Source organism: Sturnira hondurensis, unplaced genomic scaffold, assembly GCF_014824575.4.
Source record: "Sturnira hondurensis isolate 20B ecotype Veracruz unplaced genomic scaffold, ASM1482457v3 Scaffold0019216, whole genome shotgun sequence".
NCBI classification, from domain to species: Eukaryota; Metazoa; Chordata; class Mammalia; order Chiroptera; family Phyllostomidae; genus Sturnira; species Sturnira hondurensis.
Window position 1 is genome coordinate 411,609 of NW_028091847.1, and position 27,864 is coordinate 439,472.

The 27,864-nt window shown below is 46.6% G+C and overlaps 1 protein-coding gene across 3 annotated transcripts in view; it reads left to right on the forward strand.

Moving 5' to 3' along the window:
* DGKG (diacylglycerol kinase gamma) overlaps positions 1–27,864 on the forward strand; it is a 178,500-nt gene that overhangs the window by 129,275 nt on the left and 21,361 nt on the right. For all 3 annotated transcript variants that reach the window (XM_037027529.1, XM_037027530.1, XM_037027531.1), the window contains one exon: positions 14,722–14,899. In XM_037027529.1, coding sequence (XP_036883424.1) covers positions 14,722–14,899 — 178 coding nt within the window. The remainder of the gene's footprint in view (positions 1–14,721; positions 14,900–27,864) is intronic.

Here is a 27,864-nt window from a genome sequence, read left to right on the forward strand (position 1 = left end):
ATCTGAGCCTCAGATACATTAAGTAACTTGGCAGATTTCATTGCTAAAAACTGGTAAGAGAGAAGGTCTCCTGGAATGAGTTTAGCTTAGAAGCCAACGGAAGGTTTTGCCTAACAAGTGCTAGAAATAAGTGGATTCTTCAGCACTGATGTGCTGTTTCTTCCTCCTTGACTGAATGTGGGACCACTTGGTCCCCTCTCAGCTGAGGCAGCTGGGGCGATCTGCTGACAAAGGCTTCCAGAACAGAAGACACAATCCTCCTGCTCATTTGAGGAAGAAGTGGGTTCAGGCTGGACGGGGTGAGTGAGAGTCAGAGAGGGAACCTGTCTCAAAGTTTACACATGGTTTTCCTATGCAGCATCTCATTGTGACCCACAGAGTATGCAGGACAGATATTGATGTCCTCACTTTATGGGTGGGGGAACTGAGGCTGAGGGTTTCAGCAACTTGAGAGAGGGCAAAAGGTAAAGGGTTCAGGGACCAGATAAGAAAATCGGTTTAGATTGTGTGTGTGTGTTGCTGGTAAAAAGAAAAGAGCTGGGTGGTGAAACTTGGAGCTAAAATGAGGTTATACAGGGAAGGTCTCCATTAAAAACGTCTCACATGGAATTCAACCTGTTTCTCTGAGGCTAGTGGCTTGTCGAGAAAGACTAGGGGACTTGGTCTCCTCTGAAATTAAGCTCACAGCCCAGTTAACAGAACACGTAAGAGGTAATATAGTACTCACTTAACAAGTGCTAAGGAATGGGAGCCAGGGGTCCCAGGTGCCATCTGAGCCAGATCACTCTGGACAGGGGAGAAGATTCATACATAGACTGTAGGCCAGGGCTGGCCCTGCAAAAGGGGCCTGGCCTAGATGTACAAGACTTCAAGGTTTAGCCCTGCTCTGCAATTAGGTGAAGTAACTTGCTAAACTGTGTGTCTGGGCCTCAGTATTCTCATCTAAAGATGGGGTAAGGGAGGTTAACCTACTTCCCAAGGCTGTAATTCTGATTAAAGTTTTCAGAGTTGGTTGTGTTGTTTTGGTGTGTTTTTTTTTTCTTTTTAAGTAACTGGCAGTGGTGCTAAGTGCCTCACAGAATCTGCAAAGCAGCCCTGAGTGGTGTCCAAATCACCTTTTCAGAGAAGGGGATAGAAGCTGAGAGAAGGCAAGATGCTCACCTGAAGTCCACAGCCTATGAGTGGTCAGGTCAGGCGTCAAATACAGATTTGAACTGAACCAGGGAGTCTGAGACTGTGCTAGCGCTTTAGTCTCGAGCAGAGATTCTCAACCAGGTATGGGGAAGAACCGATTCCCTTTTATTCATGTACTTCTATGTATGTTAACACAGATACCATTAAAAGCAGGCATGAGACTTTTACCTTTATCAAAAAGAAAGCATAAAGAAGTATTGCCAATGCTCGCCCTAAATGCTTCCTTCACGGGAACACAGAGGAAGGCCTGCGAAAACTAGTGCTAGTTTTCCTGGGAAATGGGTGCTCAGTGAACTGTAGGCAACTCTAATTAAGAAGCCAGCACGTGTCGTCCACACGACTCTCATCAGCCCTGCTCTAAGGCAGTCTCTCGGGTCTCTCAGTCTCTGAGAGACTTCCCTTCTAAAGCTGCCCTTGATGTTCATTTTAATCTGATTTCACCTGAATAAACAGGAGGGGGGTGGGGTGAGGGAGGGACACAGTGAGTCACCTCCGCACCCCAGGCCCAGAATAGCCTTGCAAAAGTTTTTAGATGTGATCATAGTTAGGTGGAGCGAACGAGGCAGGCTGCGACTCGAGCACTTATTTTACATGCTGTGGAAATTTTTCATTTTACCAGCTAAAAATAAGAACTTCCAAAATTCCTTGATATTTCATCTTCTTTAAAACAGCGTTCACAAGGGAAGGCGCGCCAGATCCAGTAATGTGAACCTCTGCATGGGGAAAAACGAGTCCAAATTTGGAAGTTGCTCAAAAATAATCTGTTATATCCAGTGCATTTTGGAAATCTTTGTACATCAGCTCCTCCTTTTCAATTTTTTAAAAAAATTACTACTTTAAAAAATCTTGAGAACAGTGTGTCGAATTCTCCCTTTTCCTTCTCACTTAGAATGGATATTTATCAATATTTTGTTTTATTCCCTTCAAGTATTTTTTTAAGATTTTATTCATTTATCTTTAGAGGGGAAGAGAAGGAGAGAGGGAGAGAAATATCAATGTATGGCTGCCTCTCATGAGTCCCCTGTTGGGAACTGGCCGGCGACCCAGGCATGTGCCCTGATTGGGAATCGAACTTTGATCCCTTAGTTCACAGGCCCTCGCTTAATCCACTGAGCTACAACAGCCAGGGCCCTTCAAGTATTTTTTAACAAAAAAAAACAAAACAAAACAAAACAAAAAACCCAAAACAAAAAACATTACAGACAGAATGGAGTGCCCCCACAATCCTTTTGTACTTTGCAGCCTTCCTTCTTCACTCGCCATTATGTTCTTGAGATCCCTCCGCGTTGCTGCTGATAGAGCTAGCTCATCAAGTCTGGCCGCTCTGCGGTGAATACCCCACCAGAACGGTGAGGAGCAGAAATGGGGCCTCTCAAGCACTGCCAGTGGGAATGTAAGTGATAAACCTTCTGTCTGGCAGTGGCAGTAAGTGCTGAACTGAAAATGACTTTGTGGACCGCATGACCTAGCAGGTTTTTCAGAATCTTGACCTAGAGAATTTGCTACACCTGAGCTCACAAGAGGTGGTACAGTGTAGCTTTTTTTTTTATCACAACAAAATGGAACCAACCCAAATAATTGTGTCATTCTAGCACTTTAAACAGCGTCAGTGAAAGTCCTAAATGCCACTGAATTATAACTTTAAAGAGGTTAATGTTGTGTTGTGCGAATTTCACCTCAATTTTGACAATTTAATTTTACAAAAGGGAGTACGCTGGGCACAGTGCTAGGGATAGTTCACCTATATCATGATGTGGGCCCTGTCTATGAGAATCATAAACTCTGAAACCAACATTTAGCACAGCCATGTGCACGTAAAGAAGCTTAATAAATAATTAATCTGATTACTTTGAGGTTGCACAGACAGTTTTAGCTACTCCAATCCGACCAAGTGTCATAGTTTCTCAAGAGAGAGGTCAAGGACTTTAAGGTGAAGTAGCTTGACCAAGTGCACCCAGCCAGTAAGTGGCAGAAGAGAACCCGTGGCTCTCCAGCTCCACACAGGGGCGTTCTCTTCTTCTACCTTGGTGTCCACTTGCAATATTGGGCACTTTTCAGTTCGAGGGGAAGAGATCTTCAAACGCCTTGGCGTCTTCTGGCATCATTGAAACCTTCTCAGCTTAGGCAGGTAGGGCCTTTCAGAGATAGGAATAATGAAGGTGGGAACTGGCCAGATGCTCAGCCCATCAACCCAGCCACAGTGAGCCCCAGGGAGATGACATGAAAGTATGTTCATGGGGAAGGGAAAGCTGAGAAGAGACTAGAATGAATTTTGAGTTTACGGAAAATCAAAGGTGGCAACCTGATTGTACATCAAACCCTAGAGTCAAAAGGAAGGCAGGAAAGGGCCTCAGAGGGATGTCCTGCTTCTGGTCTATTCCTTCCCTCAGTCAAGTCCACTGGCTCCAGCATTCCAGCCTCCTCGTCGCTGTGAGACCACCCAAGGCAGCTCTTGCCACTTCAGATTTCTTCTTCCTGCTCATCCTACAGTTCTCTCTGTTCCTGATGCCCTCACCCATTTCTTCCTACTCCATCTATGTCCACTACAGTCTGTTCCTGATCATAAAAGTAATCCAAATCCGTGCTAAACTGTAGAGGTACAAAGGGAAGGAGCCCACAGTCTCACCACCGTTGCAGTGCTGGCCTTGTTTCACTCTGTGATCGTATCAACCCTGGTTTCTCCAAAAGCAGGTCTCTGGAGGACCTCTAGGGTTCTCCCACTTCTTAAATCCTTATCCATTTTTAAACACAGCCTCATCCACCCTATCTCTCCACCTCTTTAGCCATGAACTGACTACAAGTTTCCTTCACTAATCCTTAAAGTCTTTCGGCCTACTAAGAAGCAATTGTTTCTGCCAGTCTTCTCTTATAAAATTCTACTCTCAGCTTGCAGTTTCTGAAACTTTTCCTCTTTCTTAAACGACACTCCTTTTTATTTCCTTCAAAATGCATAGCCCCATATTTCACTTCAAGCCTCCATCCATCCATATGCTTTTATTTTCCCGTTCTTTTTTATTTCCTTTGTTCTTCATGAATTGCTTTGATTTCCTTTGTCTTCAGACTCCTGGCTATTCATATTTTGTGTCTTTCAAGGACTTTGGAATAACTTTTAAGAATGAATTCTCATGCCTACATTGCACAAAGCAGTAGGAGATATGCAGCCCAGTAGTTAGACAAGGCCCAAGGAGGTCTCATTAGACCAAGGTCGGATTCACATGACTTAGCGTGTTGGATTAGAAGGCATCCCTCAAAAGCTTCCTGGAAGATCTCCAGCCTAACCCCTACCCCAGCAAGCCTAACTTTTCTACTGCCAAGGTCCCTTAGAGGAAGAAAACTCTCCCCGAGCAAGTGCATCTTCTAAGTAATAATGAACTGTGAGGCCCTGTCAGTGGTAAGTGTATTCTTCCTCTTAGACTTTTCAGAATATTGAAAATAATTCATGATCTTTATTCCCACACTCAGGAGATTCAGTGATCTCAGGGAAGAAAACTATTTCAACCCATCTCCACTTCCACAACTGAGTTATGAAACAGACAGAGTATTATTATATACAATATGTCTTATTGACTATAGTAGATAGGTCTTTGTTTCTCTACGTGGGTCAGTGAAGTAATAAACTTGCTGATCCTAGTCTTTTATGGAAGAGGTATTGAGAAAGTGGAAGAACTGACTGTTCTAGGAAGGGCACAAAATCTAACAAGGTATCAGATGAACGCCACTGTGCACACACCCATGCTGTACCTCAGGTCCTCAAGATCAACACATTAATAACAACAGCAGCCCCTACGGAGCGCTTACCTTGTGACTAGTTCTGTCCTGGCACTTACATACATCACCTTATTTTTTTAAAGGTTTTATTTATTTGTTTTTAGGGGGGAAGGGAATGAGAGAAATATCAATGTATCATTGCCTCTCGTGAGTCCCCTGCTGGGAACTGGCCTGCAACCCAGGCATGTGCCCTGACTGGGAATAGAACCGTGATGGTGTGGTTCCCAGGCCCGCGCTCAATCCCCTGAGCTACACCAGCCAGGGCCATACACCACCTTATTTAATCTTTGTAACAACACTGCATGCTGTCTATCATTCCCATTATTTACACAAGGAAACTGAGTTTCCAACAGATACATCCTCCAAGTTCAGATGAGTCTCAAGCTAGTGCCCCTACGATGCCCCAGCACTCCCTGTAGAAAGTGGTCTCTGCGCTGCCACTTTCTACCTAATTAGTGCATGTGTCTATTGAGTGGTAGTGGGATTCCTGTGGGACTCAGCATATCTATTAGGCAGTCTGCTGTCTGAAGCGAGGACTCTGTCTTATTCAGTATCCCCATGCCTCGCACAATGCCTGAAGTGAAGTAATTGCTCTGTATTGATCGTAAAATTGAATCAAAGTGTGAAAAATCTCATAATTAGTGTGAACAGGAATAGAAATTACCACATGACCAGCCTCAGGTGAGACCTTTTTGTTGGAAGCCTCCAAAATAAAAGGGACCCTCCCTGCTCCCTTTGTTTTTAAAGATTTTTGTTTACTTATTTTAGAGAGACGTGAAGGGAGGCAGAAAGAGAGGGAGAGAAACATTGATTGGCTGCCTCCCGCACACCCCTAACGAGGGACCTGGCTGGCAATCCAGGCACGTGTCCTGGCCCAGCATGGACCCGGCAAGCTTTCAGTTTGCAGGATGATGCCCAACCCACTCAGCCACACCAGTCAGGGCCCACCTTGATACATTTGTAATGCAAAGGGGGAGAGGGCTGAGCCTGCAGCCTGGCACTCAGACCTCCTCCTAACAGTGTGGCAAGTGGGAAGACCTCCCACGCCTATCTCTGAGCTGTTGCTGGGACCTTTGAAAGTCACAGAGGGTGTGGGACAACTGTGCACCCAGGACAGGAAATGCCAGAGTTCTCCCACCTCTTTCCCACCAAAGAGAGTTAAGACAGTGAGTGGGCAGAGCCCATATGGCACCAAGGGTGCCAGGCAGCTAAGGGGTCAGAGAAAGTGGCCCTGAAAGGCAGAAGAAGGGGGGTCTCCATTCTGAGCCCTCTCTCATGGCCCAACTGCCTAACTGCCTCTGAGCCCTGCCAGTTCCTATGGCCATCAGCCCTGGTCTCTGTCTGCAGGAAATTCTGACCCCGCAGAAACCCCCATCCACCCCAAGTTAGCCAGAGCACCCCAGACAGACTGAAAATCCTATTAATCTGCATCCAGAGCAAGAATGCCCCCACACACCAGGTTTCTTTAACTTGGGGAGGGTGGAGCAGTGGATGGGAAATGGCTCTGCCCTCTGTCCAGCTCTGAGGCAACCCACCACTCTGCGCTCTCAGAAACAGCAGTTTTGTTTTTGGAAACTGGCACCCAGTTACAGGCTCGCTCCTGGAAATGAATCCGGTTCCCCCCAGCTGCAGTGCCTCCCTGCCAACACCCCCTTGCAGCTGCCCCTCTCAAAGGCGCCATTGTGCCCGCCTGGCACAGCAACAGAGGAGGGCTGAAGAGGAAGAAAACATTTTCTGCCCATGGGATGTTCTTAAGCAGGTTGTGTGTACACGGCTTCGATGCCGCATTCCTTGAACCCACACAAACCCGCCAAAACTCCATCATCCCTGTCACAGATGGCAGCCACTTCCCAGTCTCGCTGGCCCACCACAGCTCACTGTCAGAAAAGGCAGAGCACACAGCTGGGTGGGCAAGGCGGGTGGGAAGGGGGGGTCGGATGACACGTTTTGCAGAACAGCATTCTGGCCTGCCAAAGCAAGGCTGAACGAACATAGACCCTGAATCCCTGATCTAGAAGGGAATTTAGTCCCACTTACCACTCAGAACACTCATTCTGGCACACGCTGCTAAGTGCACATCCAGCCTCCTCTTGACTACTCCGAGGGTAGGAAGCTCACTACTTTTCCAGATGCCTGCTCCACTGTTGGACAGCTCTGACTTTTAGAAAGTTCCTCTCCGTTGTTGAACAAGGACTTGTGTCCTGTTCATCACCGCATCCTTCCCTTGCCTGTACTTAGCACAATGACTGAAACAAAATAGTGCACAACCGGTGTTTGTGGGATGTAGCACTGAAGTTCCTCCCCACTGGGGCTGTGTCTACCCTCTGGCAGCACACGGGACATGCCTTCTTGCTCCTCCACATGACCGCCCTTCACAGGGCTGAAGGTCTGTTCTTCGTGCCGTTGCTCACTGACCTCCCCTGAACTCAACATCCCCAGCTCCTTCTACGACTTGAGGCACAGACCCATGACTGTGCGGGCCACTCCTGTCTTGCCGGACCCCATATTTTTCCGGTGTCCTCTTTAAAATGAGGAAGCAATCCCTTGTGTGTAGAATACCCCAAAAGTGACCCCATAGGTTATAGCATACGAGATGAACAGGAGTCGGGTACATACTGTACATGTAAGTTGGGCTGTCTCCTTGATCTCATCATGTGCACCTCGTGCAGGAAACCTGCAGGTTCATGAAGCCTGCCATGAATTTGGAAAAGAAGGACCTGCCTTAGTTTCACTGAGTCGATGTTTCTTCACCTGTAAAAACAAGCCTAAAAATACCAACACTGTAGGGTTGTAAGGATTAGACATAAAATATATAAGCGGCCTGGTTTATAGTAGTTAATAAATGATGTATATTAATATTAACCATATAACGTGTGTATCAATATTAGTATGTAACTGCCCACAACAGACATTAGCTCCTAAAATGATATAAAACAGCCCCTCTGAATGCAAGGAAGCCACTGTCCTATAAGATTTACCAGGCCAGGCCAATTTTTTTTTGAAATTGTACTGGACTGTCTTACCAATAATGCTATCACCACTCATCAACACCACTCAATTTATCACCTTTTCTTCCCTCAGGAGACACATGACTTTATTGACACTGAAAACACTCTCTCTACTTCTTCTCTAGGGAAAACAGACATCATCGTTTGCCCTGGCTGCTTTTCTCTCTTTCCCAATAAATTTCTGTATTCTGGCCCCAGGCCCTGCAGATCTGCAGATATCTACTCCCTTCCCAGCGGGAGGCTGGAGCCAGCTTGCTTGATGGCACGTGTCCTTCCAACACTGTTTTCAGTGATATCATGTTGGTAGCTTGAAACTGGCCATAGTGTGAGTGTTTACACCAGGGAACACCACCATCAGAGCTGCTGCTTCTGTTTAATCAACCCTCCCACCCAGAGATCCTGCTGTGAAGCCTTGAGCAGCACACTGCTGCCTTTAGCATCGACCCCACCTCGAGGACAGGAATTGTGTCCCATTTCTGTTCCACCCCCAGGATTTGACAGAGTGAATAGATTCTCATTCTGCTCAATGGATAAACAGATGCCTTTGTCTTCTATCTCTTAATGTCTCTCATATAAACTGTGTCCCTGTGCCCTGTTCTTGTTACCAGCTATTCAGATACAGCTTTCTCTTAGCTGTGATCTGAGGACCTCTTCTTGCAGACTTGGGTTAACCTTCCATATCTCTCCCTAACCTGGACATTCAGTCCACTTTATTCTGTCAGTATTATTCATCCTGGGAAGTTGTGGGGAACCATCTGGAAGGAGCAAAACCTTCTCAGGTTTTTTAAGGAATACCTTGGTTTCCATTGTGGGATTTCTCCACACATTCTTTCTTTCAATTAACAAATAGTTATACAGGCCATCTGACACAGGTAAGGCATGGCAGACACTATGGAGAACCCAGAGCAGTGTAACACACATATGGGCCCTGCCCTTGGAGAGCTTACAGTCTCCCAGGAACAGGCAAATATGCAAAATACATATCAGAATATACATTTCCCATGAAACAAAAACAAAGCAATAATAATTCAAGAAGGAGAATATAAATTTCTAGCTAGAACACTGGGGAAAGCCTTACAGAGCAGAGAGCTTTTCAGCTCGAAGGGTAGGATTTTAATAGGCACAGCAGAGCTGATGAGTAGTTTAGGCAGTGAGTACAGCAGAAACAAAAGCAAGTAGGCCCAACCCTGTGGCCTATTTTGCATATCAATTTCGGCTACCATGCCTGGCCTTTGGTCCAGTGCCCAGGCACCCCCATAGTCTAACATACATTCCAATCTGACACACCAGGTCACAGAGAGAACATCCTCCCCACCTGCCAAAGCAGAAATGTTCCCGCTGTAAGTGATCACTACTTCCCCATCCTTACCAGGACCCCACTGGAACCTGGGGCTCTACAGAGTGGTATACTGGTGCTTTCCCTTTACCTAATAGCTATCAGCATCCTGATCCCTCAAGAAAAGCAGGGATGATCTTGGTCAGGTCTTTATGTTAGCCACCTCTCTGCCCTTGAGTGTGTATCTGAGGCTCTGTCATGGAGGCCAAGCACTGAGGGAGGAGATTGTCTCCTGCCCACCCCCACCCCCATCTCAACCCATCAGAACCTCTATTCAAGTGTGTCCAGATGTCATCCACTCTTCCTCAGCTTTTTCCTTCTTTCCATGCTGTAATTGAGATATTGTTTTCCAAGACGTTGCCTAGCTCTTTTTCCTCTTCAAAAGATGCCTCCACCCCACCCTGACTAGTGTGGCTCAGTTGGTTGGCATCATCCCGCAAAGCTGAAGTTTGCTAGTTCAACTCCTGGTCAGGGCACATGCCTGGGGTGCATGTCCCCGGTTGGGGTCCATGCAGAAGGCATCTGATCAATGTTTCTCTCTCTTTCTACCTCCCTTCTCCTACCTCTCTCTCAAACACACATAGACACACAGATACACACACACACACACACACCCATTTTTCGCTAACTTGTGAAAGAAAAGGCTCCAGTGTCATCCCCAGGCCAATATCCATCTCACCACCATGTTTAGCATCTTCTCTTGCACACAATTTACTAGGCATTCCCAACTTCCTCTCCCTCTATCCAATCATCCAACAGGTATTCACTGAGTATCTTCTCTGCCTCAAATATCCGTGAACAACCATTTCCTCAGGTGCATTACTCTTTTAGATCCAATCTTCTCCCTCCTGCCCCATTTGTCTCCCAACCACATGGTGCTTCTGACTGTTCCCTCACTATCACCCCCAAAGTCCCCAGTTGAGGCCTAGCTCTTGCAAGAAATAGCTGTGTAACCTAGAAAGGTCACTTACCAACCCTAGATCTCATTGTTCTCATTTCAGTGATTAGAGATTAGCAAATCTAGTGTTCCGTCTGCCTTTCTATGCTTTGGCCCTCATCCAGTTACCAAAAAATTCCTCTTTACAAAAGCACTCATGATCTCTTGGTTGTCAATCCAAATGACCAAAGGTCTAATTCCAGAGATGCTGACCCTGATTACCTGTGTGATTTGAGCCATTTCTTTCATCTCTTTAAATCTCTGTCGTTCTCATCTATAACATGTGGTGATTGCATTGAATGACCTTTCAAGACTCTTCAGGTCTTTCATTCCCTGAGAACATAGATACAGAGAAGAAAGAGAGAGATCCTTTTTGGAGAGAGATCCTTTTTGGAGAGTGGACAAGTAAGAATTCATGGAGAAAATGGCATCTATAGAAATCTGGAAGAAAAGCAGAGAAAGGGACTGTAGTAAGAATCATCTTCTAAGGCCTGGCTAGTGTAGCTCAATGGATTGAGATCATGCCTGTGAACCAAAGAGTTGTTGGTTCAATTCCCAGTCAGGGCACATGCTTGGGTTGCAGGCCAAGTCCCCAGTAGGGGGTGTGCAAGGAGCAGCCACACACTGATGTTTCTCCCCCTCTCTTTCTCCTTCCCTCCCCCTCTCTATATCAATCTTTTTTTAGAAAGAAAGAATCATTCTCCACTGATCTTCCACTGATCTGTCTAATGGATTTGGCTTGAGACAAGCCGACTAATGAGATACAATAGGAAATATACAACTGATCTGATCAGGCCTCTTGATATGAAAGTATCAATTTACTGAAAATAGAGGAGACGGGCTGATAATGTTTAAAGTCTCTTGCATCTCTTGACACCTCAAGAGATGCAATCAGAAAAATAGAGCTTTACTTCTCCAAGTGTGGTCCATCACACACGCAGCATCAGTATTACCAGGAAGCATGTAGGAATGCAGAGTCTCAGGCCCCACCTGAGACCTCCTGAATCTGCATTTTAATAATCCTGCAGTGAGTCGTGCACAATTCAAGTCTGAGAAGCACTGTGTACAGGCCCAATGACCCATCTCCTTCAATAAATACTAAAAAACAAGGTAATAATGTATGAAGAGCTTATAGATAAAAGAAACTAAAAGACAATCAGCCAAATTTGATCTGTATATCTTACAGACAAACCAATCATTTTATTAAATGAGACTATGGAGGAAATTTGAACAATTACTGGATATTTATTGATATTAATGAATTATTGTTACTTTTTAAGAGTAATAATCGTGTTGGGGTAATTCTTTTTTTAAAGAGTCTTATTTAAAGACACATGCAGAAGTATTTATAGATTAAATGCTACAGTATCAGGGTTTTGCTAAAAAATAGTTCAGTATGGAGGTGGGGAAACAAACTGGGGAGAAGTTAAAACAAGATTAGCTGTAAACTGCCAATTGCTGAGGCTGAGATTTGGGGTATGTGGGATTTATCATTCTCTCTACTTCCCTCTATATTTGGAAAAAAACATAACAAAAAGATGAAGAGAAAGACCAAGAAAGAGCCATCAAAGATGGGAGGGACAAATCAATAAAACGCAGCAGCAGGAAACCTAAGAAAGAAAATGTCAAGCTGAAAGGGGGCAAGGGCCCCCAAGAGCCATTGAAGCCTGGGTGGCCCCTAATATCTGGGGCGAGGGGGGTCATTCTGGCGAGCAGACGAAGCCCAAGGGCAGGAGTGTGTAAAAAACAGTGTGTCTGCGCTCTAAACCAGAGAAAATCCCCGTAATTGTGGCACCGTGAATCAGGTTAGAAGAAGGGAGAATTTCCTAGTTGCTAAAAACTGAAACAGGTCATCAAATAAATTATGGGATCTCCTTCTCTGAGGACCTTCAGAAATAGGATCCTCAGTACTGAAATGGAGGCGGCTTTGCTCTGGGGAGAGCAGGTTCACATCCGCAGGCTTTTCAGGTCACCGTGGCCGGCGGACGCGGGGTGGGGCGAGGGTAGCGTGGAGAGAAGGGAGGCGGGTGGAAAAGCCCACAGCCTGGGCAGGGAAGCAGCAGTGCCCTCCCTCCTTCACCTCCTCTGCTCTAAGTCCCACTCAGGGTGCACAGAGAACTTGGCGGATCCTAGTTCTGCCCACAGTTATGAGGATTTTAGGGATTCGAGATGGGGGGAGGGGAGATGAATTGGGAGGGAGAGGATGAATACGAATTCCGAGTACATTTCATTTGCACATAACTGCGCCTTGATTCCATAACCCAGTCTCTGGTTACCTATACACTGGCCCTCCACCAAACGAGCAAACCATCCCGGGCTCAGAAAGAAACCAGAACTCTGGGTATCTTCTGCTCGAGAATAACCAACAGGGAACGAGGCTGACAGCTGCGGGCCGGCTCGCTGGGGCTGGGAAGAGGCGGGCGCAGGAGGCTCCCAACCGGGACTCTGGCAGATTCCTGAACCGCTTCCAAGGGGGTAGGAGCGGACTGGCCTTGACGCACTCCACCCCACTCTTTGCCTGTAGTGCGCCTCGGACTCCGACGCCCGAGGTCCAGCACCTCGCCGCCCACGTACACTGGGAGCACGCTTGCAGGCTTGTCTGTCTCGCTACCCAGGACAAGAGCTTTCTGTATCAGCGCAGAACTGGTCTATAAATACCTAAATTCCACTGCAGCGCAGCCTCGAGGGCATCCGTCTAGCTCAGTCTCAAATTAGGGATAGCTAATCCAGCGCGTAGGGACCACCGCCCTCCTTGAGCTTTCCCCAGGAACCCCCTGAGTCCTAGCAGCCGCAGGGGGCCGGGTGACGTCATGGAATTGTTGGAGGATTTAGCTCAGAAACCCGCTGGGGAGCAGCCCAGGGCCTGTGTTCCATTTAGGCCGACAGTATACCACTGTTAGCTGCACTTTCCCAAATCTGGTGCATCATCTGTCCTCCCGTCCTGAGACCTAAGAGGGCCTGAGGTTCTGGGAAATCATTGTATGATGGCTAGTTCAAGAACCCTGAAGAATAGACATGCAGGTATGGGCTAGCAAGACTCTGACTAGCATGGGTCTGGCCAAGGGACCATTAGAATGCTTCCAGCAAGGTCTCAGGTAGTAGGAGAATGAGTCGAGTCATAGTAACTAACTCACAAGATTATTATGAAGCTAATGAATGGGATGTATATAAAAGCTCACCTGGCAGATGACAATGCTTAATACACATGCACAATGATGATGATGATTTCATCTTGTATCTGGTGAGCTGTCCCGTGGAGGAGGAGCAAGGTCATTCTGTCTGGCATCAGAAAGGAGAATAGGACTCATGGGTTGGGGCAGGAAGAAAGAGCATCTGGCTCAACTTAAAGAAACCTTTCAAAAATCAGAATTCCCCAATGAAGAAGTGAGTTCCCAGTTACCAGAGAAGCACACTCTATCCCATTTTGTAATTGGTAAAACAATTCATGAGGACAAGATACCATAAATTAAGAGCATCAGAGAAATCAGAAAGTAAGCCAGCGTGAATGACAACAAGCCCAACCTTTCTATTCCTTCTCTGTGAGAAATCTCTGGAAGCTTGGATTTGTAGATAACCTTGAATACTATGGATTTTGGCTGCATGCTTTCAATTTTTCCTGACTCACAGTAAGCCAGATGAAGAGCTTGGGTTTTACAGTGAAATTCCAAACGTACAACCTCTGGTGTTATTTTTCAGCTGTGTAATCTTAGCTCACCTCTCTGGGTCCGGTTTTTTCTTCTGTAAATGAAGTAAACTACCTACAAACCTGACGAACAGGATCAGTGCTAATGTATCCCTTGATGCATGGATAAACATGATGGCAGAGAGGCCTGAATCTATTGATAAATGAGACAGGCAAATTCTAGCTTTCTGGCCTTTTGTCCTTGGCGGGGGATGCGGGGGGTGGAGATTGGGCAAACAGACGGTGCCACCTCAGCAAGCACACGTGCCAAGATTGCACTTAGGATGCAGATGCGGAGACAGGCACCTTCTGAAAGCCTTCCAACCCTTCCAGTCTTCTGCTTTCACAGGAGGGATAAGAGGTGGTAAATTAAACTCTCCTGTCACTGTTGAGAAACTACCATGTTAGGTTGTGGACTCAGTGTCCTATCCAAATCTTTACAACGTTTAGGAAGGATCAGAACTGATGATAAAGAGGCTGGACTGCAGAACAGTTTTGCAGTTGTCTTGTGAATCATCCTCAAAGCCCTTTTAAACCTGTAGACCTTCTGGTCTCTGGAGCCTTGTGCCATCTTCCCCAGGCATGACCAAGACATGACTCCCCCATTCCACTGCAGTGGTCATAGCATAAGGCCTGAGCAACTTTGCCTGAGATTTGGCTTCTGACAGAAGCAGGCTGGTGGCTGAGGGCCCATCACATCCTTCACGAGAGCCTCCACCGCCCACCACACACAGAGAACCTTGTACTGGGATGTACTGACAACACTAACAGATGGTCTTTTCTCTCTGCCTCTCAGTGTGACGGGGTTGGGGTGGACCTGAGCAACATCTTCCTTGAAGGCATCGCCATTCTCAACATTCCCAGCATGTACGGGGGCACCAATCTCTGGGGAGAAACCAAAAAGAACCGGGCTATGATCCGGGAGAGCAGAAAGGTTGTCACTGACCCTAAGGAACTGAAATTCTGCATCCAAGGTAAGTCAGGCACGAGGAAAATGGCAGTGCCCAGGTAAAAGGGTCTTCAGGTGGGTGGTATTCATGCTCTGTGGATACACGGACTCATTATCCCTGAAGTTGCTAAGTTTCCAACCTAATTGAGAAGAGAAAATGAATAATAAGGGAACTCTTAATGACAGTCAGTAGGCAAGCTGACTCCATGAGGTGGGACTCCATGAGGTCAGGAGTGAAATGCTGCTCCTGCCACGGTTACTACTGCCCTCCAATAACTCTTCCCAGCAGTCAGTTCTCAACCTTCACCTCACTTCGCCTGTCAGTGGCGTTCGACCCAGCTGATCACTCCCCCTTCCTGAAAACACTTCTGGGACTCCACACGTCCCGGTTTTCCTCCTCCCCACTGGTTACTCTTTCTCAGTCTCTTTTGCTGATTCCTCATCTTCTCTCTTCAACCTTTTGATGCTGGTGGGTCCTCAGGCAGGGTCACCAACCCTCTTTTCTTTTCTGTCTATACTCACTCCCTGCTTGATGACCTCATCCAGTGGTGAGACTTTATTTAAGTACCACGTGAGGGCCGATGACTCAGCATGTCCAAAACAGAACTCCTGATGTCCCTCCCGCAAACTGTCTCCACCCACAGCCTTCCCCATCTCAGTTGATGATAGCTCCAACCCGCCTGTTGCTGGAGCCAGAATACTTGGCATCATCTTTGACTCCTCTTTTTATTTCACATCTCATATCCAATTTATCAGAAAATCTGTTAGCTTTACTTTTAAAAGTAAAGGGTGCACTCACTTCTCACCACTGCATTCCTACCACCTTGGTCGAGCCATCATCCTCTGTCCCTTGGATTACTGCAAATGCTCCTAACCGAAGGTCCTGTGTGTACCCCTGCCCTGTACAGCCTGTCCCACCACGGCATCAGAGTACCCTGCCAAAAGGTGCCAGATGATGCCATGTTCCTGCTCCAAATCCTGCAGTGGCTCAGAGTAAAAGCCAAAGACCTTCATGTGACCTGGAGGGTCCAGATGGTCTGGCCTCCCATTACTTCTGAGACTTCAGTTTCTACTATTCTCCCCCTCACTCCCTCTGGCTTCTCCAGCACCACAGGCTGCGTCCATGAACTGACTATTCTTTCTGCCTGGAACAAGCAGTTAGTGTGCCTTGATAGCCATCAGCTGTGCCTTCCCCTCTAAGAGTACCCTTAAACCTACCTTTACCTCTACCTCTTACCAGCTTTGTCCACCAATGAACCAATGAGCCAAGTGGGGACCCAAACAGAGTTTCTGGCAGCTCCGACTACTCTGTGGATTGGAGGAAAGGGTGCCACTGAGCCTCAGGGGTTCTCAGTAGACTGGTGAGCTGGGGGAGAGAAGCCATGTGTGAAGGCATTTGCAAAGACATCACAAGAGGAGGCAGGAGACTTGGTTAGAGTCCAAGTGATGCCACTAACCTACTTTTTGACACCTCAGTTTCCTCTGCTGTAAACCCAATATCATATGTAAAATTTTGATTGGTGAATGGATGGGGTTGAACCAGATCATCGGTTCTTAAACCAGGCCTCCTTGTTGTAAATGAAGATTCCTAGGCTCTAGCCCAGATCTACCTAATTAATTTCTGGGTTGGTTCCTGGTAATGAGCACCCCAGATAACTCTGATGAATTGAGAGGTTTGAGAACTACAGACATATAGACAAGTGTCCATGAATCTAGGTCTCTCCCAGGCTATCAGTGCTAAGATTGGATGTGATCCCACCAGTAAAAGGAGACAAAACTTGGCTGACCATTTATATAGGGAAGGGTTACTTGCTTGTTTTGAACCCATCTATCAAGACAACCAGATTGTCATATTCCAGGTGAAGTCATCGACAAGTGTCATCTTGACATCTCCACCCTTTAAAAGGAGGACTCGGGAATTTTTATTTCTGTTGACTTCTCAAGTCCCCTTTATTTCACAGTAAACTTTTCAATTTGTATAAATTATTAAACTGAATAATGTGTTCCTTCTTCCACCCTTGGCAGGGGAAGTTGCGGTTGCTAGCAGAGGGTGGGGGAAGCACTGGAAATTGTAGAAAGTTCCTGAAAACTTTTCCCACCCTGATGCTCCTACCTCAACCCCTACTCTGACATCCAGTCCCGAACAGAATCCAGAGCAGAACAGAGCAGAATCAGGGGAGACTCTTCCCCTCCCCCAACCCAGGGGCTTGGGAAAGCTCTTGCTGAGGATCTGTTCTGGCTCAGACACAAGGACAACCTACATCTTCCCCTCCAAATCTGACCATATTTCTTCCCCTTCAAGCAAGAGCAATGTGTCTGCTGATCACTATTGACCGTCATATACAGGAACTCTCTATACAGGAACTCTCTTCCCCAGACCCCCCTCTCTCAGCCCCAGAATACGCTTTCAGAACTAAAAATGAAGCTACTTCCTGTTCTTTGGAGGAGGACATGAGCTGATCAGAGCAGAGACTGAGAAAGGTGCCCTGGCTTCTGGACTTTGCAGAGACACTAACCTTGAGTTTCTTTTTGAAAAAGCCATGATCTCATATAAGTTGAGACATTGGAGAAAAGCTGAAGAGACAACTTTGGTGGGAAGGCAGCATCTTGGGAGTCAAGAGAGTCGGATTGCAGTCCATACTGCCTCTCACTGGTGTGTGACATTGGGCAAGTCCTTTCACTTCTTGGGTTTTAATTTTCATTATCTATAAAGTAGGTGAGGCTAACAATCATATAAGTTTCTATAGATCATGGGTTCTTTGTGGTTCCACAAAACATGGAAAGGTTTGGTATAGGTGGACTTCTGAACAAAATTGTATGGCCAGTTTCTTCCTTCTTTCAGTGTGTTTTGTCCCACAGTTTATAGGCCAGCAGCTGAGAAGGCAAGGGTCTCTCTCTGTAGCCTCTTCATTTGTTGGGATTCTTTACTCCTTGGCAATTTCATTGGGATTGGAGGTGACAGAGGAGTCGGGGGAGAGTAGTAGGAGGGAAGGAATGTATCATAGGAAGTATAAGAGGAAAATGGCAATAGAAGGAGTTAGTATCAAATTTTTCTAATAAATCCGTCTTTGCCCTTAGAAAAGCAATCTAAGAAAGATCATGCATGGGTCAAGATTAGCATGGAATAAATTGTATAAGAAATTAACTTATTATACCCTGGCTGGTGTGGCTCAGGGGATTGAGCACTGGCCTGCAAATCAACAGGTCACCAGTTTGATTCCCAGTCAGGACACTGGCCTGGGTTGTAGGCCAGGTCCACAGTAGAGGTTGTGTGAGAGGCAAAAACCACACATTGATGTTTCTCTCCCTCTCTCCCTCCCTCCCCCTCTGTCTAAAAATAAAATAAACAAAATCTTTAAAAAAATAAATTAGCTGATTAGAAAGCAATAAAGGGAACTGGGAAAAGCACCAAGCAGTTAAATGACTAGGGTTTACATTTACACTTTAGTTTTCTAAACCTTAGGAAGTGACCTCACCTCCCTGAGTCTCAGCTTCCTCATCTCTGAAAAGGGCATAATACCACCTAGCTTTTTATGAAGATCATGGATATGAAAGTGCCTGGAACATAATTTAAGCTCAAAACTTAAAAAAATTCTCCTTACCTTTAATCCCATTTCATGCTGGAGCATACCAGTTGAATTCCTGACTTTGAAGTTTTTATCTTTGGCATTTCCTCGTACTTGCACCATCATTAAGAAAGAGCAGAACTCACGCCAAACTGCAGACCAGCCTTTGCCCTGGCACATTAAACCCATGCCAGCAATTGTACTGTACCCAGGGTCTCCTTTCCCAGACCTTTCAGATTCCAAGGATGGAAATGGACGTAATTTATCTTCATATTCCCAGTGCCTGACCCAGTGTAGTTAGTCAAAAAAAGGTTGTTGGATAAATGAGACATATGTAGATTTTGGTTCTTTTCAGTTTTTATAACACCAATAAGAATAGTGACACAGTCTCTTATATTTCATTTTGGCTTATAAATAGTTTTGCGTATATTAACTTCAAGTAATTCTAAGCAGAAACCCATAAGCAAGGTATTCCCACTCCCATCCATATTCTTATTTCATACTGGGGAAAAACAGAGGTCCACAGGAGGAGTGTGGCTTATATAATTTATGTCCAGGGGTGGCATCACATCCAACTTCGTGATTTCTAGCCTAGCCCTAAGTGGCTAGTATCCAACCAGAAAATGTATTTGAGGTCCTACTGTGTGTACTTCAAAAGCCAAGTACCTAGAAAATGGGAAGAATTTGTGACCCCGTCTGGGAAAGTCTCCACACACACATGTTGAAAGTCTACTCCTCCTGTGGGGCCTACCCCAAGGGCCCCTCCTTCCTGGGGCCGGAGCATTTAGCTTTGCCTTCCCTCTTGACAGTGCATTGATGATGGGTTGCCCTGTTCTATAGGCAAGTGCATCCTCGTCGTATCTTCTGCCGGTACCTGGAAAATGAGGAGCATGTGTTCATGTTCGTGTCCCCTTCAAAGCCTAACATTCTACTTGGCTCATGCTGTCCTAAAGCAATGTTTGTTGGAGAGGACTGAGGAGGGAGATTGCATCCTGCCTTTGTCTGCCCACACAGTGGGTGGCAAATTCTGGAGCCGGACAGGAACAGGCACTTAGTGAAAGATCTTGGGGGGAAATAGTCTCATAAAGAGTTATATGTGAGTGTTAGTGAGGCTGCAAATTCTGCTTCATAGAACCATTACAAACTCATTTGGGAAGTAAGAGATGTCCTGGCTATATAAGTAATTCAGCTATAATTTAGAGGACTTGTCCTTGACAGTCATTGTAGAATAAGGGATTGAACATTGAACTAAAAGCTAGAAGACCCAGGCCTTCCCACCAACAGCCATGTGACAGTTGGTTGAGTCACTGAACCCCTGTTACAAAATGGAAACAATGATAGCCCCTCTCCCTCAGCTTGTTTGAGAGTTAAATGAGATCATCCATGTAGGGCACTTAGCAGAGTACCTGGAACACGGTGAGCTCTTGATTAATAGTACTCAGAACTATCATTAAGTGATAAGTAGAAGGTGATAAGTACTTAGTATATGATTTTTTAAAAAGGACCAAATTTAGAATTTCACTGTCTTGACCTTCAGGAATTGGGTCTAGATTCCCTTTAAATTACCTATGGCCCTAACAACCTGTAACTCTAGGGTTATTCGTTGTCACTGTGCTTAAGCATGTTTGACTATTGCTGCCAGTGGAGTGGTTACCAGAGCTGGCCGCCCAGTGACACAAGGGGAGGGTAAGCATGCTAAGTCTTGAACCCCGCTGAAACACCAAGGGCACGGCACAAAACCGGGTCAGTCCCGGTGAAGTTGGGGAGCACAGCCCTGGGCAGCTCTGCCATCGTTTCCCTCTGGCCCCATCCTACATATGAATGTGAGACTGCTAACACCTTTTCTCAAACTTTTCACGGAGGCTCACGTCTGCCCCAATCCAGCCTTCAGGCTTGAGCCAGCAGCAACCTTGAGGCTGTGTCACCCATACCTGGCCTTCTGGCTATTTGATAACAAAGCAACATTACTCTCAGTAACTTCATAGTCAATCCCATTTGAATGACAAATGGGGTATCCTAGACAAGATTCTGAACAGAGAGGGCAAAGTCTCCCTAGAGCTTCACTAGTTTATACTTTTTGCAATTCCTGGTGGACAAAAACAGGGAGGCAGACAGTAGAATGTACACTTTGAGTCCATTTCCCAGCAGTGGGGACATGCTTTCTGTCATTTATTCAACACACTGTGAAGCACCTACCAAGTGCCAGGCACTGGACAACAATGAGCAAAAACAGACACAGTCTCCATATATAGCCAGTATGGAGCACGGGAGCCAGGTGTCAATAAAATAATCTCAGACATAGGCACGTAATTAGGTGGTAAGTGCCAAGAAGCAGAGTCGCGTGGCTACCCAGCACCTCAGCAAGACCAGCAGGCCAGGGTGTAGCTCAGAGGTGCACCTTGCTAGCCTGGTACTCAAACCAATGGAGCAGGCACTCACAGAGGCTCCCTCCTGGCAAATGCATACAGTCATCAGATCTCGCCCAGATGCTGAGGTCTCATCTGGCAAAGGGAAAACCCTCCTGCTTCACAGTCAGTTGACTTCACTACTGTGCAGATACACATGGTTCAGTCTGCTGCATCCTCTGCCTGCTTGGATTTTCACTCATCATACGGACTATCCTCTGAATCCCAAATCAAGGGAATAGGATGCCATACAGCCATCTGAGGGTCACACTCCCAGGTGAGGAGCTAGAGCTCAGAGCAGACAACACAGTAATTGCAAGCACATGAGTTTCTTATTTCTTGGGGCTTGCTTTTCACTTATGTGAAACCATAATAGAAAGTGACCTGTTGGCTTCAGGAGTTGTCCAGGATTGTAGGTTCCCAATCTTCCCATTCAGTACAGATCTGACCAGAAAGACTATCATAGTGAGCCATAGTCGGCCACTCACTGCTCATTTGGGTTGAGAAAAAAATAGAAATGTTCCTAGAAAGTGTGCGTTTCACAGAAGTCTCTCTAGCCAGGTCTCTCCTGGGGGCTGAGATAGAGTAAGTGAGTGACCCCTAAAGAACCTGGGGGAGTTTTGAGGGGGACTGTGTGCACTGGGATTCCCCCTCAGCTCTGGGAAGTAACCATGGCAACACACATGTCATTTCTCTCAAACAGTTGCAGGCCTACACAGACTTCGTTCTGCTTTTTACAGGAAGTCACAGCGTTGCCATTTAGTCCTTCAGGTGCCCATGTTGCAGTCGACATGCCCCAAAGTAGGCATTATCTTTCCCCTCTTTACATACCCTACCCCCTCTTCTACAACCCACTGCCCCCCCTACATTCCCTGATTTATTAATGGCCTCACCTGTTGCCCAAGCTAGAAACCCAGTCTCTAGCTGGCCCTGGAGGTCCCCCTCCCACCTGCCTCCTGTCCTCAGTCCCCTAAGCCCCTATCTATTCCCAGTTGACCCAACATCAGGCAGTTGCTTTTGTGGCATCTGGCAGGGGCTGCCTGCTAGACTCTGCAGGTGAGGCCAGGTATATTTTTGCATCTTCCCAATAAAGGCCACACAACCTGTTTCTCAGATGCCTGTTTCTATAGAAATTATGATGTTTTCTATGTAGTATTGAAATCCTGGAGTCACGGGTCTCTCAGAAATTTAGAGATCATTTTATCCTCTAGGTAAGGAAAGTGAAAACTAGCAAGATGAAGTCGCTTGCCCTTGGCCAAACCCGGGCTGAAATGCAAGTCTTTTAGGTCACACAGGCCAGCCCTAGGTCCACTAAGGCAGGGATTGGCCAACTTTTTCTATAAAGGGCCTCATAATAACTATTAAAATAGGCTCTGTGGGCCATAGAGTCTCTGATGCAACTACTCAACTCTGTCCACTAACCTAAAAGCAGCCATGGAGAATCCATAAACAAGTGGGCATGGCTGTGTCCCAGCTCATTTACTTATACAAACAAGCAGCAGACTGGATTTGGCCCAAAAGCTGTGGTTTGCCGAACCCTGTACTGTAGCCTCATGTGGTTCACACCCAGCAGCATTGGCAGCACCTGAGAGTGTCAAAAATGCAGACCCTCCAGTCCCAGGCAAGTCTGTGTTTTAACAAGATTTCCCAGGATACTAAAGTCTAAGAAGCACTACACTGGTGGGCAGGCCATTCCCCCAAAGCATATGAGGAAGAAGCTTAATACTTTAGAAAGGTCACATGAAAAGGTGGTTCTGAAACTAGAGCTAAGTCCTACTGTTTAAACATGCAGTTCTTTTTACACACCCTGACCCAATTGGAATTCACTGGAAATTCAAAGCAAAGCAAAGCAAGCATTCATTCTTCTCCAGCTGACTTCTAAATCAAGAGGATTCAGACTCACACTACCCACCACCCAAAGACCTGGGAGGGGCTGGTGAGGTAGAGGCTGCTACACATCTGCAGAGGGGAAACTTGCTCATGCAGGTTCAAGCTGGAGTTAAACTCCAACTTAATTCCTGCCTTAGGAGGTGTGCTTCTCAAAACAGAACCACAGAGCCAAGGACACTTTCATTTCTCATATGCAGAAGAAACTTCCAGGCTGTCTCTTGGCAGGCCTAGACATCTTACATTTTCCCTCTTGTGCTTGCCTCATCCTGGTCCATGCACAGCCCCTGTTCCCTTGTACCAACTGTTCAGCCATTTTATATCAGCTGCCTCCTAAGACCCAACCCACAGCGAAATTCCACGCTGGCCACATGTTCTACACAGCGTGAACGCTAGTGTTCTTCTTGGTCTGTTTCTAATGTGTGCAAGAAGTGTTTCACGTTCTTAATTAACCAGTAAATATGTATTGGGCTATTATTCACTGAGCACTTACTTATGGGCCAACCCTACTGTATATTTAAAAAATTTAATCTATCTTATGGCTAAGGACACCGAAGCTAATGAACACACAGACAGTACACAACAGTGTCTGGCCTTCAAGAACCTAGTGCTCCAGGTACTGTAGGGATGCAAACGAGAGTACAACGTGGTCTAGCCCTTCAGTGGTTCACATATAGGAAATATATGTATATTTCATGTTAAAACTCATGTTGACATTGGCATGAGAGGCAAGCAGCATGGAGCAGCAGAAACAAAGTATCATAAGAGTGTGAAAAATAAGGAAAAAAGGGTCCCTCTGTAGAAACTCTATCCCCAGCTGTCCAGCACTGTGCCATGCACCTAGAAGGTGATCCATAAATATCTGATGAATGAATGAATGAAATGAACGAACAAGACAGAATGTGCTGTGTGTGCTAATACCTAAAGCTCAAGAGGATGTGAAAAGACAGTGAATGAGAGAAGAGGAAGATGGGCCAGGAAACCAGCACACAGAAGTAGCAAAAAACAAGGCCATGGAATTTGTATATGATCTTTTGAATAACAGGAAGAGATGAAGGGTTTTAAACCAGGAGCAATAGGAGGTGAGAATAGGACTAGTAGGAGAGCTTGGATTAGAGGAAAAGGAAAGGAACTGGTAGCAAGGAAACCAATTGGGAGGCCAGTGCAGAAGACAGACATACAGCTCTCTAAGACCTTGAAATGGGAGTCAATGCCCAGAAAGGAAGAGTGGACAAAGTCAACAGGAAGTGGGAGACAGACAAAGGGGACACTGCCACGTGGGAGATGCATCGCCCCCCCAAACCAGCCAACAGGATCCCAGTGCCTACCGGCAAGCTCAGCCTTCTCCTGTCTGCCTCCACACCCCACCCCCTCCCCAATGCCAGCAGCTCCTGTTCACAGAGTGGATGCCCTTACACAGGGGCCTGCGTCTTTTCCAGCTTCAGCATGCTGCCAGGGCCCATCTCTTCCCATTTTCAGGCCAATTCATTCAACATTTGTTAGGCACCTACTAAAATTTAGCACTAGGTGCTAGAAACATTTTCCATTCATCATCTTACTTTAATTCCCTACAGAGACACTTTATAATTAGAAAAATGAGGCCCTCGGAGGTTAATTGACCTGTCCAAGGCCACACTAATTGGTGGATCTGGAACTGGAGCCAAGTCCCAGAATTCCAAATATGGCATTCTTTCTGAACACACCACAGTGCTCTCTGCCACCACCCCATTTCTGGCTGATCCTGAGCTGACAACCAGAAAACACCCCTCCCAATTGCAGCTCCCTTCTAGCTCTGCCTTTCTGGGGCAGGTGGGTGGTGTGAGCATCTCTCTGAGCTGTGATGCATTTGGTCGGTGTGTATCTCTACAATATACCTTATGTGTGTCATGCCTGAGAATCAAGTTTGAGTTGAGCTGGAAAATCTCACCATTGGTTGATTTTATTACATACACTATGCCTGAAATCGAAGTTTCTTGAGCTCAGTGAGCCAAGTAATGCCAGATAATACACCATCTGGTCTTTAGCCATCAGGCCAAGAAACTCAGCTTTCCACTCAATAAGACTGTGTTGCCAAGAATCCTGAGAGAAGGTGAGATGAGGCTTACCCCAAGCTCACTTCCCTGGCTTCAGACACCCTATCACTTTAAGAGTTTGTCTCTGCCTTGAGTCCTTTATACAAAGCTTATTTTTGGAGTCAGACAGGTTTGAATTCCAGCTTTACCACATGCCAACTTTGTGATATTAGGCAAGTTCCTCCATCTCTCCAAGCCTCAAGGATGGTGTTGCTGCTGGTTTGTTTGTTTTCTTAAATTGGGATAATAGTTTCCACAGAACACAATTGCCACAATGATTAAAAGCAATAACTTCTGTAAAGTTCTAGGACTGGCCCAGAGTTGTGCCCAGTAATAATCAATCTCTCCGTGTCCTCGTCGGGACCACCAGGTCAAGATTTCCTGTGGCTCCACTGTTTCCCGGGCCCTATGAGACATGCTCGCCCTTAGTTTTTCTCGGGGGCTTGATGATGCCAGACCCTTATTTCAGAGCCATTTCCAGGAGATCCTGCCTTCCTGAGAAATTTCCCACCATACAACCCTGCCAGCACACTGCTTCTCCCCTTCTGAAACACCTGATTCTTAGCATAGAGATTTAGAAGACCCTTCCCTAATACAGAGCCTTCATCAGAAGCCTGCCCAGCGCCAGAAGAGAAAGGCACCGGGAATGGAGGACTCCAGCCTCACCCCTGGAGGAGGCTCTCAGGAAGCCACAACACTGGACATTGTGAGCCAGCACCTGCCTCAGCATAGGGCTGTGCTGAACATTTTGTCTTCTGCACGCTGTGAGGAATGGCAAGAACTGCTGCCAGTCTGCCCTTGACCCAGACAGTCAGAAAATGCAGCCTCCACTGCCGTTGTTAGAAGAGCTCAGACAGACCTTAAAGACAGAGCACCCAACCCCCAATATGGGAAAATGGAGGCCCTGAGGACAGAAGTGACTTGCCCAAGATCATACAAGATAGCCAGAGAAGAGACCAAAATCCTAACCCCTTCCTGTTGGGCCAACACATTTCCTCTCTCTCTGATCCTGCAGCCTCTCTCCTCTTCAGAAAGCAGAGGCTCTTGCTGGTTCTCTTTTCTGCCTTCTTCCATCTGGATTATCCAGAGTTCAAGACCCCTTCTATGCCCTGATGGGGTTTTACAGACCCCTGGGAGTAGGAGAAACCTGCAGCCAGTGTGATGAGGGCAGGGCACAAAGGCAACTCCCCTAGAGGGGGTGCCCAGCTGGAGTAGGGGTGTCAAATCAATGTCTGAAAGATACTGAGATCCCACTCTGCTGCCCCCTTGCTCAGCCCAGGAACAAAGGCAGGCCTGATCATCGTGGGATTGTATGGTGCACACACACACAAGGAAAGGGAAGGGAAAGGATTTAACAACCTCATTTTTTAAACAAAAAGCTGAGTATCCTCCTTGTTTTTGAATAAAAGAAGAAGAAATATGGATACTTTACTCACCAGGAGGGGCAGTCACCATAAAATCTCAAGGTCACAGTATCTCTAATCTTCATAGAATCCCTACACTTCTCTTCCTCAGCACCCTATTCTTCCTCCTCCCTCTCTTCCTCCTCCTCCTCCTCCTTCCTATACCTGCCCGCTCACCCCACCCCACCCCCGCCCCCACTCCGCCCTCTTGCTGACCTCCCCCTTCCTTTTTCTGCACTACCTTCTCTGGGTTACATTAATTAACCATTTGCAGAAGGCCAAGCACTTACCATGTAACAAAATCAGATTCCCCCGAGGAAGTCCCTTTCTAAGAAAACAAAACACCACAATAACAGCAACTGTTTCTTGAGGGCCTGTGCGTGCTCTCTAGGCAGGGCACTCGTTGGCTTCACTTCTGAGCCTCACAACAACCCTGCCAGGGAACTGTTATATCCACGTTTTCCAGATAAAAGACTCAAGAGAGGTTAAGTGACTTCTCCCAAGATAATAAGACCAGTGAGTGCCAAGCAATAGGATTCAGACTCAAGTCTGTCTGAAGCCCACAGTCTACACTTCAGCGCCTGTCTCGGGAGTGCATTCTTTTTAAAGATTTTATTTATTTATTTATCTTTACAGGGGAAGGAGAGAGAGAGAGAGAAACATCAATGTATGGTTGCCTTTTGTGCGTCCCCTGCTGGGAATTGGCCTGCAGGGAACCGGCCTGCAACCCAGGCATGTGCCCTGACTGGGAATCAAACCTCGATCCTCTGGTTCACAGGCCCGCGCTCAATCCACTGAGCTACACCAGCCAGGGCCAGGGAGTGCATTCTTTATGTTTGCAGAATGCCTTAAAATCAGCCCTCCTACGTGGGTAGTTGGCTGGCCAGGGGCCATCTGCCTCTATCTTCTGTCTGAGTTACGATCTGTAGAGAAAGTATTAGTCCTAGATTATTCTTCAAGTTAGTTATGATTGGGATACTTGAGATGCCAGGTGGGAACACTGGGGGTGGAGGGGCTCCTGTGTGGCCAGTTACAGTCTTCCTTTCTTACTCACTTTTTGGGCCCAAGGAAATCCCAAAGACCCCTCCCCTTCAGAAGATCAGGAAACCATCTTTGGGGTCCTTTCCATCTCCCCACCCCCAGGCTATTTTCAGGTTGTCGTGCTTCCAAGAGACTTTGAAGCTCTTTAGCCAGGAGCAGTCTTTCATCTGCACAAACCAGACCCAGTGGGAAGCTTAGACAGGCAGATCAGTGCATGGCTCTGTTGGGCTTTGGGTGACTGAGCCACCAAGGGCACGTGGCCCATCTCCATGGAAATCTGGAGGCAGGAGAGGAGCCCAAGGTGACACCACCCACGGTTTTGGCAGGCCAAGCCTGAGAGAGGCTGGCTAAGTACGCTCACCTGTCTAGACTGTGAGGACTAAACATGGCCCCACCACAAGGCCGATCAGGGCTTATATCTTTCCTTTCTGAGGAGAGTAAGAAGGCCCCACACAGCCCCAGTGCACACCAGCTTCTCAATAGCACAATGATAAGAACATTACTAATCGCTCTTTACAGAATACCTTCTCGTTCTTCAATTTTTACCCTCAAAATAACCCATGATGTTTTATTGTTCCTGTCCCTGGAGGGAATTTTTGTCCACCACCCGGCAAAA